Below are 16845 nucleotides of genomic sequence, written 5' to 3' on the forward strand. Positions count from 1 at the left end.
CAACTAAATTCTCCATAAATTCAGTGCTCAAAGTATTTGTAATCCCCTACGTATCACTTCCAACTGGAAGAACGCGAGTTTCTATTTCCCAGAACTAATTTAATGACACAGATAGGAACCAAAATCCTCCAGAAGCAGAAACACCACAGGCGTTTCAGAGCAAACATTACAATAATAATAAAATATGATTGTAGCAACTTTCCATGCTCAGCTTTCATTTTGACAGACAACTAAATACAGTGCACCACCATGTGGCAACAGATTAGGGAAGGGTTCTTGTACCAAGATCCGTTTTTTTCCACCTTCTGAATTTTTCTACTATTTGTCAAAAATAAATGTTAACAATTCCATTTTAGTATTAATAAGCTCCTCTTTAGTAAGTTGTCACAGCTTCACTTATCTCAAAAGCTAATTTTTAATAAATCTGGATCAGCAAGAAAATATACAGGCATTTTTATTTGTAAAGCACAATATTTACCTAAAAACATAATTGCCCCATGACCAGAGAACAGATCTGTTTCTTGCCAATCGTGCTCCCTTGCACAAGAGAAATTGGGCATAAGCACATACTGCACATCAAGCTCCTTTCAAGATATCAATACATTTATAAAATAAATCGAGCTAAATGCTGGACTCACGTCTGATTAAAAGCTTCAAAAAAATCTTGGGGGGAGGTGGGGGGGTGGAACCAAACACTTCAGGTTACACACATGCATTATTTAGCAGTTGCTCAGCCACCATAAAAATGCTTCTCTCCAGCTTAACAACAAGAAAAAAAAAAAATCCTTTTTTTTCCCCAAGAGAAACACCAACAGAAGGTCCCCAAAACCGTACGAAAACCCTGACTCCCAAAGCCACTACGTGCCAGTTAGCACCACGGAACATATTCCTGCAGCCAAATGCTAAACTCGGAGGAAAAAGCAGGTTTTCATTAAACTGGATAGCCTGTGCTCGCACAGTACGGTGCTGTTGTAATTCACTGTATTACAAGATTTCAGAAGATAGGCTCAGGTGATTCATGTATTCGTTAAATAAAGAGTTAATTCATCGTGCCTTAACATATTTGTTAGCCATTTTGTACCAATACATTCAATTTACTCTGAATTAGCAGTGAAGACTCACTTTAAACACCGGTCTCCCACTAAGAACCTATCTGTGTTCACCATCTCAGCTTCAGGCTCCCTCATAGCTCACCGGACCTAAAGGCTTTGCTAAAACTGTTAAGAAACCTACCAGAAAACTGGGTGACGCGATACGCAACCACGCCAGGAAGGCAGGCAGTGCAACGGGTTCTCACAAGCTCCGTACCTCGAGCAGTGGGAGAACCTGTCGTGGCAGGGGCAGGAGCAAGCAGCACCCTCCTTCCAGGGCCCAGGACGGGCAGACCTGCAATTCTTTCTGCAAAAGTTGCTCTGGCGTGATTTGAGAGTCTTACCACAGAGCACACAGTCAATCCAAAGCATGTATTTTAACCACATTAAAAAAAAAAAAAAACAGAAAAAAATATTAATCCACCTCTTACATTAAGACCATGCTGAAGCTGCCTCTGCGCTCAAACTCCAACCACCCTCCGTCCCCTCTCCCCCCTGTCCAGGTTTGCTAACGCGCAGCCCGAGAAGCCCCTGCCATTCAATTAAGACCATCGTGATTTTCTGCCGAAGACAAACCAATAGCAAGAACACAATGCACATTATGCAAGTTACTGCATAGTTATGCAAGTTAGATGCATATTTTCGCTACGCAGCGTTGCTCACTGCACCGAGGGCTCTGAAGACACTTGTTTGATGTGGATGCTTACTCTTCTTTTGAGCTGTCAAATTTCCCTCTACTCTTCTCAACCGGCTTTTTTACACTAAAATATCAACCAGCTGCTAACAACATTAATGAAGCTCTTCCAGCACGTACAATCATATAGGCCATTAAGACCACAACAACATCTGAGCACAGCATTACGTAAATCTACTCCAACCCGGGTCTTAGGAGACATCGTAGGCAGAGCACCGGCACCTTATTTACTGTAGATACCCCACGCTCAACACTGCCAAAACGGAGAAAAAGATCAGAAATCTCATGAGACAAACAAGGCCTCGTGGTGAAAGTATCACTTCACAAGCCATGTGAATTCAGGAGAGTTTCATGAGCGCTCCTCTACCGAACAAAAAAAATAATTTTTTGGTCAAACACCCCCCAACCTGATGGCTTTTCTTTTAAATCTACCTCCACATGTCTTCCCCAGTCAGTGCTGGCGAGATGTGCAGACAGAGATTTCACATCCAGCATTTCATTCGAAAGCAACAGGGAGCAACTTCTCCGACGACACAGGACCCCTCACTATTTGCTAGAGGAGCTACACAGAAATGGAAGCTTTCTGGATACTAAAAGAATCAATTTTAGGAAGAGACCTATCAATCTACATTTTTGGAAGACCACTCGGAGGTCTATTACTATACCTACTAGGGAACTCCGCCACATGCTCCATTTCCAATTTCTGCCCTTTCTCACCTTTTTACCAGCACTGCCTGTAAGAAAGCATAAACCTGACATCCAAAAAACTTCCAAAATCCGTGAGCAACCACACACAACTCCCCAGAGCTGGAACCCTGCTGCTCGCCCGTACCTTCCTCATCCCCAGCTGCAAGGACACAACCACTGACACCCCGAGACCCCTCCGAGCTTCCAAAAGGAGCGAGGTTCGGTGCAATCGTCGCCGTCCAGACTTTTGAGGAGAAGCAACTCCTTTGGCCAGGCTGGATTCATCTTATTTTGGAATAAAAGGCAACCTAAGCGTGACGGCTTACGCAAGCAACAACTATTTATCGATGCAGTAAGTAGAGCCCACTTTTAAAAGCAGCCCATGATTCCTGTCGAGGCGCACAAGTATCCTCCAACAACAAACCTGAGAGCTACGCAGGTTCTTAAACGTGAGGCAGAGAGAAAGGCAGGAAAGCAGAGAGAAACCAGGAAATCTTTTTTTTTAAATCCAAAAAGCGTGTGTGGGGAGGGGGAATTAAAACCTTTACAGCTGAGATTTCAAAGCCTGCCAACACACCTACCACAGGTACCCTTTCCCCGCAGCAGAGCACCAACTCCAAAGTGACAACCTCACAAAGTTACCTCGCCGACCCTCAAGGAACAAGAGTTATTTAAATAACTGCTGATTAAACTCTGTATTTAAACACCGTAACAAGCTCTCAACTGTATGCAGCAGTTTCAGAGACCTTCATCCCACATAAAAAAACCAACCCAACCAACCCAACCCCAACAAGCCCTCCTGTGCTCCCAGCAGCCGAGGATTATATGGTCGCTGAAGAATGCAAGTTGTTACTACGTCCATTTCTAAGCAGCGATTTCCAGGAAAAAAAAAGAAAAAAAAAAAACCAACACAGAGAAGATGGAGAAAGCGGGCAGAGAGCTCACCTTTATCCTGAGCGCAGGACAGGATCTCCTCCTCTTTGGGGTTAGTCACCTGGGTGATAATGGACGGGTTGTCCATGGAAACAGAGGGAGATTTCACCTGGCTATTTCCCTCCCGGCGGCAGGCTTGCGTGCGGGGGGGGGGGGGGGGGGGCGTCTGTTGTTTGTTTGTTTAAAAATCAATACGCAGATTTATATTTTAAAAAGAAAAAACCCGAGAAAAAAAAAAAAAAACAAACAAAAACAAACAACTCGTCCAGGAGCGAAGCCAGGCCGGAGGGGGGGGGAGCACCGGGGCCCCTCCGGCAGCGCTGCCACCGCCGCCTCCTCCAGGCGCCAATTCTCCACGGCCGGGGGGGGGGGGGGGGGGGAGGCGAATCAACCCCCCCCCTTACAAAGAAAAATACCAACCGAAACCCAAAATAAAAATAATAATTAATCCACTTCACCCTTCGGTTCCCCCGGACCCCGCCGGAGCCGCCTCCCGAGGCGGGGGAAGTGCCCCCGGCGCCTCACGCCGCCCCCCGCATCCACCTGAGCCGCCCCGCGGGGCCTCCCCCGAGCGCGTCCCCCGGCGCGGCCCCCGCTCCCTACATACCCCCCCCCCCGCCGCCGCCGCCGCCGCCGCGCTTATCTCATCCCCGCGCCCCTCCCTCCCTCCGGGGCAGCGCTGCGGGCTCGGCGGAGCGACGCCGGGCCGGGCCGCCCCTCCTCCTCCCCCCCCCGCCGCCGCCTTTCCCGGGTCACGGGCCGCCGCCGTGCGCGGAGGGACGCGCGGTGCGAGGGGAGGAAGGGAGGGGAAAGGGGCCGAGCCGCGCCGCGCTCCCCGGCCGCGCTCCCCGCGCTGCGCCACAGCCCGCCACAGCCCGCCGCCGCCGCCGCGCTCGCAGCCCCTCGGCCCGCCCGGCGCGGCCCCGTGCCCCGCCTCGCCCCGCCCCCGCGCCGCGGGACGCGCCAACATGGAGGCGGGGAGCGGGCAGCGCCCGGGCCCCGCTGCGCTGTAAACAAGGGGGCGGGGCCACAGCCGGGGGCGGGGCTGAGGCTGGGGGCGGTGGCTATTGTTTCCTCAGCACTGCCAGGAGGGGGGCGGGGCCACGGGGCGGGGGCGGGGCCAGCGCTCGCTCGAAGCGGGGACGGGGGAGCCGTGAGGGGAGGCGGAAAATGGCGGAGGGGCGGCTGGGTCGGCTCGGGGCTGTCCCGCGTCCTGGCCCGGCCCGGGGGGGCTGGCTTTCTCCGGGAACGGGTGTGAGCTCTCCGGGGAGGAGATGTGCTCCGTGGGAAGTATTTTTACAGGTGGCCATGAAGCGTGTGTCAGAGGCGCGTGTGCAACCAGACGGTCCCGAGGGCAGTCTTGGCAGCTTCTCTCAGAGAAAATGCTCCTTATTTTTTTCTTTTTATTTTTTTTTTCCTAGAGTATCTTAAAAGGCACGTCCGGCTCTCCAGGAATTCCCAGCGCTGCTGCTCGCTGGTGTGTCAGGAGGCAGAGCGTGGCCTGCTCCTGCCCTCCGGAACCTGCCCTCAGCCGGGGCCTTGGGCAGGGTGGTGGGGAAGGGGGGGGGGGGAGCCCGCCCAGAATAACGGCTCTTTCGTGGGGCTGTGGGAGCGTGAAGTCAAGAGAAAACCTTTAAGAAAGCCTGGTGGTATGTTTAATCTAAATAAGGAATTGCAAGCTCCTTGCTTTCCTAGAAATAAATATTTCTGATGTGTATACAAGCCTCTACTGCAGCCTTGCTACAAAACGGACAGATGTCATTTTAAATTCCACTAACTAGCTGGGGAAACGCATCTGTAGCTGGCAGACCCAGGCAACATGGATTTTAGTAATACTGGTTACAATTATTTTTTTTTTGTCTTGAAACAGAAATGCACAGCCCATGTGCATTTTTAAAATATATATAGCATATAAAAACATGTATGTAGCTCTGAACAGTTTCACTTAACAGTAGCAAAACCGTGGGATTTCGATTGCCAAGCTAGGCTGCAGCAATGACCGTTGCGTTTCATTCCAGAAGCAGCAAGCAGCTGTTCTCGTCGCAGTGCTTCACCGCAAAGGGAGACTGTGGGCCCAGCCTCGAGGAATTTCGCATCTGCAGTAGTGCCACATCTAGTTTCTGGGGAAAATTACTCAAAGCTCTGGGGCCTTGTTTCACACTCAGCGTGTTCCTGCAGTCGACACATCCAAACATTTTGCTGTGGGTCTTCGGGTCCCTGTATTTGTTCAATGTGGGAAAAAGTTATTCAAAATGTAGCTGTGTTTTCTCTCACAGAACTAACACTCCCTAAACAGCAGTACATGCAGAGATACCAGTATTGCAGGTTTCTGGGACTTGTCTTTTAGGTTTGCCCGTCCTACTCTTATGACAAACACTTGCCCAGGGAATGAGTGCGATGCCACTGCTTGCATTGCATCCAACTGTGCAAGTTTCAACCCGCTGTTTGGCTTTGGCTTCTCGAGACAAGAGTCTTGCAGTTGCGAACAGTCCCTTGCAGGTGAGATCGGGCACACACGAGCAGGAGTTAGTACATGTTGGCTGATGGAATTAGTCCTGCTACCTGTAAAGGCTGAGAGCTCTTAAGCTATTACGAAGCTTTATCGCAGCGCTAGCTATGTTGTAATCCAGCAAGTGCTTGATCTTTTACCCGCCCAGGCACTGGAGGCATTTTTAATTATCTGAGGGTTAATTTGCATAGAAACTTTTGCTGAAACCATAAATTCATACCTCTGTTATTATTGGGTATGAGATTTTTGTATCAACATTTATATTTGGATAAAACCAAAGTAGCTTCCTACTAGCATTAAGACAAAAGGGTTGCTTCAGAGCAAGTTCGAGAGTCATCCAGCACTAAAAGCATCTTCCACTTCTTTGCAGGGAAAGGGCAATTATAATGTGTGGTAGGAGAACATGTGCTCTAATGCCTCTGTTCTATGCAGGGATGAGGAGATACAAACGTCTTGTCTGAGGAAAAGCACGTTTTGCAAGGCATGACAAATATGATATTCACCTTGAGCCAATGTGTTGTATATGTTTTAAATGTCGGTAAGTTTGGTTTTACAACTTACATTGTAAAACTCCAGTGAATTCAAGCTATTTATTCATCTCGTTAAAGCATTTGGTATTTACTTCAGTTTAGGGGGGGCATTGCCATTTATGGTGATATGTAAAGTGGGAGAAGGATGAGAGAAAATGCCAGGAGGGGTTATCTCTCCCTGCGCTTGTCCTTTTGCTAATGTCATGCAGGCTCCCTCACCCCTCCAGTCTAAGGTGGAGAGCAGGAAAGCAGGATGCCCGTAGCTGACTAGGAGCTGGAGGAGGTCCGTGCACTTGCAGGGCTGTGGGAAGCAGCGTGGAAGTTTAGGAAGCTCAGCTGTGCTTGCACTGGCAGCAGTGCTGCAGCCGAGGACACGGGTCCCTGCCTTGCAGCCGTGTTGCTCAGCCTTCCCCACCCACCTCGCCCCTGTTCCTGTACGGATTGTGAGATAGATGTAACAGAATCGAGAGCAATTCATTCCTTTCTGCTTTTACTTAAGCGAGGCTCTGAAGTGTGTACAGTATCTTCTATGTTTCTTTATATGCTACATGAACTAAATCCAAAATAATCCCGTGGAACAAGTGAATGGTTTTGTCTCCATGTTACAGCTAGGAAGCGGAGGCACAGACAGATCAATGCTTTGCAGGAAATTGCTGTACAAGTTAGTAGGAGATTCAGATTTTCATCATGACTCCTGACATTTGTCCTTGCCACTAAAACGTGTCCCCCTTTCAATGCCGTAGGATGTTTTATAATGGGGGGGGAGGGGAAGTGGGTTTTAGCAGAACTGTTCTACATTGAAAGGAAGCATTTATTTTCATTGATATCAGCTCAGTGAAGGCTTGACCCTGGGCCCACAATGGGAGTTTTATCCTTGACTTTAATGGAAGAACAATCAAGGTCTCATGATACTACATTCTAAAGAAAGGAAAATAGTGCAGTTGGTATCAATAAGATAAATGTTTTGTAGCTAGTGTAAGCCTCTATATACATATAATAAATGGTTTATTAGATTGATTAAATGTCTTTACTTCGCTTCAGCTATTAATCAGTTTTGGCAGCTGTTTATTGCTTTGTATACTTTGCAGTAATGGAGATTATCCCTTAATTATCTCATTGCATTTCATTCATTGTTTCCTACATAGTGCCATTAGAATGGTAAATTGCAGCAGTAAAACAGTGTCAATACAAAGTTATGGAGTTCCCATTTTATGATGCATTCATAAAGTTAACGCAATCTACTGAAAACGTAGCTGTGATTTCAGCACAGTGGCCTATTTGGTACGGCATAAGGGATTCTGATGAGAAAACAGTAGCGCATTAAGTGTGCTGGGACTCTGCTTTCACCAAAGTAAAACATAGCATGTTCCCTGTTGGAATGTGTGCGCATATCAGAATTTATTAAACTAATACTTATTTGATCACTCTCAGCTTCACCAGATGCTGTGAATTCCAAAGATTTTGTGCCTTTGAGTACGATGTATTTGTTTCTTTTTTTTTCTATGCAAAAAGAATTGAGAAAACTCCAAGCAATACTGTCATTTAGAGGTTACTATCGTCATTGCACGGAAGGATAAGAGAGTACCAAATCAATCAGAAGAAAATGGCTGCTTTTAGTATTATCTTCAGATCTGGCAGCAATTCACAAAGCAGCAGTTGCATAATAATTTCCATTCGAAGTCGCTTTTTCAGTCAACTGTAACTATACCTAACTTCAACATTATGAGTTGTCTGTTTCAGGCTGAGTTGCTTGGGAGGAATCAGTATTGCTGTCAAGCCGAGAAAGATTCTTGAAACCTGCTTTCAAAAACTGTAGTATAAATTGGCTCACTTCTTGCTCCCCAATAAAAGTGTTTTTGGGAAAAAATAGCATCGCAAGTTTTGGGTTCTCGTTTTTTTTATTCTCCCTGACTTTTCACTGTGCATGTGATTGATAGCAGAAAATATACCTCCTTAGCTTGGGTTAAATTAGTGCCAAAGACAAGGTGAATGGGTTTTTTACTAGAATTAACAATTTGTGTTCAACCCCAAATTCCTACAGACTCCCAATCCAGAAACTTTGATTAAGGAATCCAATTAAGAAGAGGCCTGATTGTGCCAGACGCTAGACACCCATGTGAGAAACGATGCCTGAAAAGCGCTCAACCCGATGTGAAGCGAACATGCAATTAAAATGCCTGGCCTCAATTTTGGGTGCTGGATTGAATTCCACTGGTGACCAACAGGTGGAAGGCTCTGTAGAGCTCATCATCTGGTGACCTACAAGTGACACATCCAGTCCTCCCGAATCACAAAAGAGAATGCCTTTGCAAGAGAGCCTGCTTTTTTTTTACCAAGCAACCAGATCATGTTCCAGCCTTTTCAAAGACTGGCGAAGTCTCCTATTCACTGTTTGTGTCGGTTGTGTCTTCTGCTTCATATGGTCAAGTTTAAACTGTCTCCTGCTGCCCTTAAGGTGTTCAACAAGATCTTAGAGCTGGAGGTGGGCTGCCACCAGAATTCAGCTGGCAGAGACAATTGTAAGAAAGCTCTCAGTCAAAACCAGCTGACTCAAGGCAGCTATTTAAATTCTGTAACCTAAGTGACTTGGCCTAAACCAGATTAGGGCTTACCATGAGTCTATCAAGCTACAGAAGGAATACCACAGGGCCAGAAACAGCCATTTGGGAGGCAACAGCAACTCCAAGTAGAGTAACTGCTTGTCTGTCTGCAGCCTTGGGCCGTGTCCGTGCTATAACTTTTTGCTGTTGCTCAGAGGTGAGTGGTGGGAATTCTGTGTCATCAAAGGACCATAGTAGAGGCGTGACAACAGTAGCAAGACTTCTCTTTTGGTTGCACTTTTGTTTCAGTTGAGCACGGTGGTGGAGTGGGATAAAACCTGGCTTTGCCCTTATCTGCTTACCCTTTGTGAGCACTCTGTTCTCCAGTATCCTGCTGTAGCATTCCTACTGATACAGCCGTAGAGGCTTGGTTTCCATTTCAGTTTTACTGGTTGTCAGACAGTTTATCTGGGAAACAGATATAATAACAGCTAATCTCGTGTTATGGTTCCGTGGCTGTTTATAATCCCTATTAATAGCAACTGTGGAAGACCTGGGAGTAGATTTTGTAGGGCACTGGGGTAACCAGTTACTGCACATTCCCCTGAAGCTACGTAGCACCAAGTGTAGCAGCTTGTCCTTTCCAGACTAGGTCATGATCGCCTTAGCTCTGGCATTCCCTATCTTTTGGGGAATTGACTTTGCGCTCTTGGTATTCTTTCTGAGACATAATTGGTAAGCAATTAATTTTACTTTGTGATTTATACTTGTGAATGTCCCAAGTGATTTCCAGGAGGAGGCTCCATAACTAAGCTCCACCTTGTTGCACCAGCTCAGGGGGGTATCTTCGCAGCACTTAAAAGTCATCTGCTGAATTGGCTGGACTTTCACTGGAAGGGAATAGGGTAGGTACATGATGTTTTGGTAACTCTTAGAGGTTCAGACTTTTAAATGCTTCTGAATGTTCCGAGTTCTCATTTCAGTTGCTGGTACTCATGCTTAAGAGTGTATATTTTATCCCCCAAATGTAGGAAGTATTAAAGTAATGCATGATTCAGTGAGGCATATTGACCAACACAACCATTATCACATATAAAACTTGCCTCCTTGAAACAGGACAACAAATGCCTTTCTTACAGATAGATCCGTGCTGGGATTGCTAAATTAATAAGAGCGATGGTCAGTGTGTGCCACGTGAGTGACATGGTTGTGCTTTCCCATTAAGCCTGGTAAACATGGGAAAGTATTTGTCTACCAATTCTAAGGGAACCAGCTGATGAGCTGTGAGAAAGTCCTGGCTTTGTGGATGATGAAACGGGATAAGAAAGGCATGGCAAAGGCCTGAAACAGCCCTCAGCAAAGACTTCAGGTCATCTTGGCACACTGAGGTGGTAATTTATTCTAGGAGTCACTACTGAAATCATCAGTGCGAGCTATGCAATAAAGCAATAAAGCAATAGTGTGAATAAAGGCAGTAGAATTTGGCCTAATTGAGAAACAGAAAAGGAGGAGTGAGGAACAGGAAAGGTCTTGTAAGCGCAGTGTCCTGTCAGCTGGGTAAACTGATAATCATGGTAAGTAGCCATCTAATTATTTTTTTAAAAGGGCTTCTCAGAAGAAAAACCTGCTGACTACAGGAAAAGTAAAGTCAAAACGATTAAGAATTGCAATGAGAAATTCTGGTCGGTGCCTAATTTTATGCCATTCATTTCAAAATGAATAAATGGTAACTTCGCTTTTGGCCTCATGCCTAGAAGAGCACCTGAGAACACATCATTGCATCATCGTTGAGAGTCTATTGGCCTTCTTTTTTAATTATGGGCTGGCTTTTGAAAGTGAAGTGGCTTGATTGGTTAAGGCTGATACTAGACCTAACTAGCAGTGAATGACTACCACAAAAAATGCTAGCATGAAAACCACGAATTTGCTTTGAAGTCTTTGGAGCTGCGTTTACTTGCCACTCTGACCATTTGGGCGATTGAAATTTTGTTCACACAGCTGCTGATGGAACATGAGAGTGCCAAGAATGTGCAAGAGCTTTTCTCATTTGGTGGTGTGGTCCGTGTGGCTGCAAGTAGAGAAATCGGAGTCAAAGTGGGTAGACTTCAGTGAGGAAAAGAGGAGAGAGTATCTGCAGACGTAACGAAAGGGAGACTTAGGCACGTATGAATTCTGCACACAGACTATGAGGGGGAAGTGTAGATGGAGAAAGTGGTAAGGCAGAGGAAAGGAAAATGAACACCAGAAAGGGTAACAAATAGGAAATCCTTAAAGAAAAGCTCCTAACAACTCTCAGCGTTTCAGTCCTAGTGGCTTTCCCCCAGAGAATTTCCTAGCAGGGCATTTCAAATGTGCAGTGACCTTCAGCACCTGGTTGCCGGTGAGCTGCAGAGAAGCTTGGTGGGATTTGTTGGGGAAAGGAGCTTTAGACATTGGAAAAGCAGAGATCATTTACAGGAGTTCTGTGGCTGTGCTTGGAAATAGTATTGTTCTCTTCTCCAGTTGTTTCTTCTGCTGGCTGTGTAATGAAAAGGAGTCCAATGGACACCAGGAGCTCCACATAACTTTGCTTTCCTGAATACGCAAAGCTATGGAGGTGCTGCTGCTTGACTGGTTCCTGGTGACTCCCAGAGCAGGAGGCGCTGGCCACCCTGGAACAGTTTTCAGTATTATCCTACACTTTTCACTGTAGAAGCCGTATTCTAGTAAAAAGGGCTGTGAAAGAGCTTCTCTGGTAAATATCTGCAAATAACAGAAGGTTCTAAGCATGAGGAAGGTGCACTTACATAGGACATCCAGGATGAAATTGAGATTAATAGAAATATTTGATGGTGAGATCAGCATAACTAAAAAATCTTGTCAAAATTAGTCTCATTGTGCTGTATTCTGTACAAAAAGTAGTAGGAAGTGTCCCACAGCCTGAAGATTTACGGTTTAAGTGTAAAAGGACGTACAATTTAATCTGAAAACTGAAGCACAGAAAGAGTATTTTAACTGAGATTATGTAGGCAATTATCTGGCAGGGTTGGGACTACCCAGTCTGCTACCTGTCCTGTCTGAGATAGATTGAAGCTATCCTTTAAGATCTTGAAAATCAAGCCGCTAAAGACACAGGAAGGAATATAGTATGAAAAGTTGTGTGCTACTGCTGGAAGATAGGCAAAGTCCGTCATTCCTGGTCCTACCACCCACCCATCAGAAACAGAAGCACTGTGACCTTACGAGGTGGAGGAGCTCATCCCTGTGAGCAGACATGAAGGATTCGTGTAGCGTGGACTATAGCCCCGTGCAACTGCAGTGCAATTGTTTGTTAAAAACATGTCAAGTGTAAAAATGTAACTGATCAGTGGGTCAGTGGGAAGACTCTGCTCATTTGCTTTTGGAGCCTCCGTCCCAGCAGGATACCGCTGAACTGAGATTCTCACATAAGCCGTTCCCAACTTGAAGCCACCGACTTCACGAGTGCAATTGCTGTCATTTACAGCTAGCAGAGACACGGCTGGAAATGGAAGCAAATAGATTGTAGGGCTATTAGCTGAAGACACGTAGGCAGGCCTGCCACAGCAACAGACTTCACACAGTTGCAAAGTGTTGAGTGCTCTGGAGACTGATATGCCGTGTTAATTCAGTTAATTGGTTCTTCAGCTTGGTTGAAAGATCAACCGGTGAAGTACAAATATCTCAAGCCAAACAATTTTTTTCTTGCCTGTCACGGGTAAAGTGTTCTGCATGTGATTGTCGATCCAGTGTTCAGCTGAAACACGTGTGTCTTGGTGTTCTCAGGTGACTCTCTCCAAGCTTCACTTGACAGCTGTTCTACACTCACTTTCCCTTGGGTCAGTAAACGAAACATTTTCCTTGCATACATGCATTATGTTCTGTTGGGGAGATATATATGGCTGGGTAGGAGCCAAACTGGTGTTCAGAGGCTATGATAAAACTGGAAAACAGCATCACAGTGTGTTGGTCCAAGCATCATTTGCAATGCTTTGCCCTTGGCTAGTCATCCTGCAGCTTCATGTAGCAGAAGCGTATTGGACTCTTTGCATGCGGAGAAGACTTTGAACTGCCTGGCATTTTGTGTGAAATTTCCTGTTGGCTGAAAGCCCTGTGCAAGATCCATGCACCATTTAAGTTCTTTATGCATTAGCTTTTACCAGAATAGTTAAATAATTACGGCAGTCTGTTGGCCAGTGCATTGATAAATGAATGACTTGGCTTCCATTGGCTGCTATTTGTGTGACTGTGTGGGTTATGATTTGCAAGTATTCCTGCAGCTCCAACTACACGTGGAAGTGTGTGGGTCGTGGAGTGATAGTACTTTTTGGGAGAGTTGGGTTTTGACCTCACAGGGAACCCCCTAGCTCTCTCCCTAAGGAGGAATTTGTGGCTGAGGTGTTGGGTTGTCTTTGCCGACTGCCTGGACCTGAGACAAAACCAACAAGCAGCTCTAGGACACCTGCTTGACCTCTACGGCTTTGATTTAGGGAAATTAAACTCTACCCCGTAGAGAAAGAGCTGAAATCCTGCTGCTTTTGAGAATGTTATTTCAATGTACTCGTTCAGTGAGTTGGCCTGGTAGTTTACAATTCAGAAACCCTAGAGCATTTGCGAATTGTGAGGGAAGTACACTATTCATTATCTGCTGTCAGGCATTCATCATTCGAGTGTAAGCGTCAGTCCTCTCATCGGGATGCAGAACATTGCTTATGACCAGTCACAGGCCATGAATAATGGCTTAGCGAAATGAACAGTTCTCTAACCATTCAGACTCACGTTTGTTAATCAAAACTATTCAGAGCCAGATTCTGGGACCCCCTCACACACGCTGAATAACACCTATCCCTAGTGCAGTCTGTTTGGTTTTAATTGCATGTATGGTTTCACAAACTATTTTTTTTTATTCTGACCGACCTCACCTAACTAGCTCATGGGAAAAGCTGGAGTTTGCCTCCACCAAAATGAGTAGTTGTTGTCGCGTTCTGTGTTAGCACTCGCTGTACAAAACCACTTTGGCAGTGATGACAAATCTGCATGTCTTCTCCTTAGCTCCATCGGATGGGATATGCACACTGGTCAGCAGCTAGGTGCTCCCTAAAGCTAGGCAGTGATTTAAACACGTCTTTTGTTCTTTATGTGGGAAAAGTAAGTCAAGTGACACATGCTTTATGGGACCTTATGCACAGCAATAAAATGGCATGGCTGTATTCATCCATGTGTAGGATTATGCGCTGTCCTAGTCAACCTCCCAGTTGAGGTTTCACACCACCAGCAGTTCTCTCCTGTATATTGCCAAACATACTGCAGGCTCCTGGAAAGTGGAATATAGTGGTGTATTTGCAACCCAGTCCCCAAGTATTCCTCTAGAAATGTTCAAAGCAGCTGGTAGCTCTAGCTCTCTTCCCTAGTCGTAGGAGGCTTCTTACATTTTTTGCTGTTCTGAACTGTGCCAAGGAAGCTGGTACTGCATTTCCAGAAGCAGGGATTGATGAAGTTGGAACATTCGATTTACGGAGAGCTTTCTGGGTAGTGGTGGTAAGGTAAAGCCCTGGAAATACTCAGCTGAATCTTTTATCTTCAATACTATCTTTGCATGGTAAAGCACAGCCGTGGCTGTCATTACGCATATTGGGTAAGACCTCCAAGAGTGGTTCCCCAGCACTGTTTTGGGGCATGGGACTACTAGCAGATGTGGAGGTGGTAGAATATGTTCAGAATCGTGGATGCATTCCTACTCCCTCTAGTATTCTTGGGCTGAGACTCCCAGTGGAGACTCTCAGGGATATAGTTGCCAGCTTCCACTGTGGTCAGACTCCTCTGTGTGTGTTTGAACAGAACTCTGCATTTTATTTTACATATTCATTTGTAAAATCACTTTCAGTGCATAATCTTCCATAACCAGTTCTGCTTCCTTGGGGTCATATTTTGGGAAACAGTCACAGCAGTTTCACCCCTGGAATGTATTTCTCTATCTGATTAAATGTCAGTCTATTTGTATGGGTAAATCAGTGCTCAGTGGGGAAGAAAAAACCCTCGAGATTCATGTTGGAGGATCTCTCTGTCAGCAACGGCTGGTGCAGGGGAGGCGCAGCTTGCTCTGGGTTTTTTTCCAGCAGATTACAGTCTGAGGCACTAGCTGCAATGAGTGGGAAGGGAGGAGCAGGGAAAAGAGGGAGAAAAAAGAAAAGGCCCTCATCTAGAGAGGAGCCGGGAGCGCTTATCTCTCCCTCCTCTGCCTTGCATTCACTGCCACCAGCTCTTCATCATCTCTTTCTGCCCTCAGGGCTATAAATGTGGGCATCTGTGGGGGAATAACCTGATATATGGTTTTCTCTCCTCTTGGAAGTTTTCCGCAAATTTTCATTTTGGTAATTTTTTATTTTTCTTTAGGCATTGTGTGTCCTTTATTAGAGAAAAGAGAGGAAAAATGCAGCCCAAACAACATTTCAGCTTCTCCTGCAAAGTTTCTATTTTGATTTATTGAAAACTTGTCCAACCGGTTATTTATATTTTATCTGTGAAAGACTCAAAAAATTTCATCTGAAACAGATATTTCCATGGAAACGTCCATCTTTGATGAGATGTCGTTCCTCAGATGTTTCAGCTGAAGAATTTTGTCAGTTCTGGCAGAAAAAAAGAGTGGGGGGCAGAACAAACAAAGACCAAGCTCACAGGAAAACATGCAATGCTTCAAGTTAATGGGCTAAAATGTCAGCTGGGAAACTGCCATAAAGCCAGAGAAGTCAACCAGTCGACCCGAGTCAATGGAGCTATGCTAATTTACACAGAGAATCTGGCCTTAGATTTTAATAGAACCAGCCTAGCAAGCTGTTTCTCCACTTACCCATCCTCCTCCCTTTTTAATAAGCTCTCAGTCATACTTGGCCTATCCTTTAATAATTCAATCTTCTCTCTTCACGATCCTTCTTCCTTCTCTGGAGGTAATGGGATGGGATTTTTTGCTTGCAGACCTCACAGAAATATCATAGACAGGTTAAACTCTGCACAGCTAGCTACTGGCTTCTAACCTATCCCTTGTGCCTCCTTCTGGACTCTAATATCCATCTTCTGTTTGGTCTTTACTTAGCCGCTGCCAACTGACTTCAATGCTATTTGCTATATATTATGATATAGCGTATTGTGTTGTAACCTATAGAGCTGGGATATTGAAGTATTCAGCTCACAGAGCAATCAATTACTTTAATGGGAGTTGTGTGTGTCTGGCCGCAATTCTGGAAAGCAGATCTATGAGACAGCTCTAGGACACAATCCAACTTCTGGACCAAGAGACTGCTCTGCCGCAGGACTTACTATTTCTGTCTTGCTCAGGGCCAAATAGGTATTTAAAACACAATTGGCAAGATATATATTGTTGTATGCTTTTTTTGTTATGCGTAACTACAGTAGGAATGACCATGTGTAACTGCTCAGTCCTGTGTAACGTGTAGCGGTATGAAATAAATACTTGATGATATCCAGTTCCAGAGCTGTAAGTTTCTTACCCTGTTCTCTTGAAGCCAAGATCCAAAATACCGATTTTTGTAAGGCGCACCAGACTACTTTTCTTAATCTAGTTCTAGTTTCTCGGTGACCATGTCCTTCCCTCTCAGCTACTTTAATTAAACAGAACAGGGAAATGTTGATGCAGGAAAACTCCCTTGCAGATCTGAAAAGGCTCGTGCATCTTTTTTTTTTGTTTGTTTGTTTTTGTGTAAGATTGTCATTGAAAAAGGAAAGACACCTGATTGTCTCCTGTAGAAGTAAGTAGTTTTGAGTCCCGAGAGAATGTGACCCTCTGTTTTCAGTGATGTATTTCAAATGCTTTGGTTCATTGTACCTGATCTTGTTCACGTGGAGGAAT

At 45.5% G+C, this 16845-nt stretch overlaps 1 protein-coding gene across 3 annotated transcripts in view; it reads right to left on the reverse strand.

The window, feature by feature from the left end:
- Positions 1-4000, reverse strand: part of CTDSPL (CTD small phosphatase like) — an 80357-nt gene extending 76357 nt beyond the window's left edge. For 2 of the 3 annotated variants that reach the window (XM_009942984.2, XM_009942983.2), the window contains exon 1: positions 3418-3999. In XM_009942984.2, coding sequence (XP_009941286.1) covers positions 3418-3493 — 76 coding nt within the window. In that variant the 5' untranslated portion in view covers positions 3494-3999. Of the gene's footprint in view, positions 1-3417 lie in introns of all 3 variants that reach the window. The other variant, XM_009942982.2, reaches the window with a different exon arrangement.
- Between the last annotated feature and the right edge of the window lie 12845 nt (positions 4001-16845).

The sequence above is a fragment of the Opisthocomus hoazin genome, chromosome 4 (genome assembly GCF_030867145.1).
Source record: "Opisthocomus hoazin isolate bOpiHoa1 chromosome 4, bOpiHoa1.hap1, whole genome shotgun sequence".
Lineage (NCBI taxonomy): Eukaryota > Metazoa > Chordata > Aves > Opisthocomiformes > Opisthocomidae > Opisthocomus > Opisthocomus hoazin.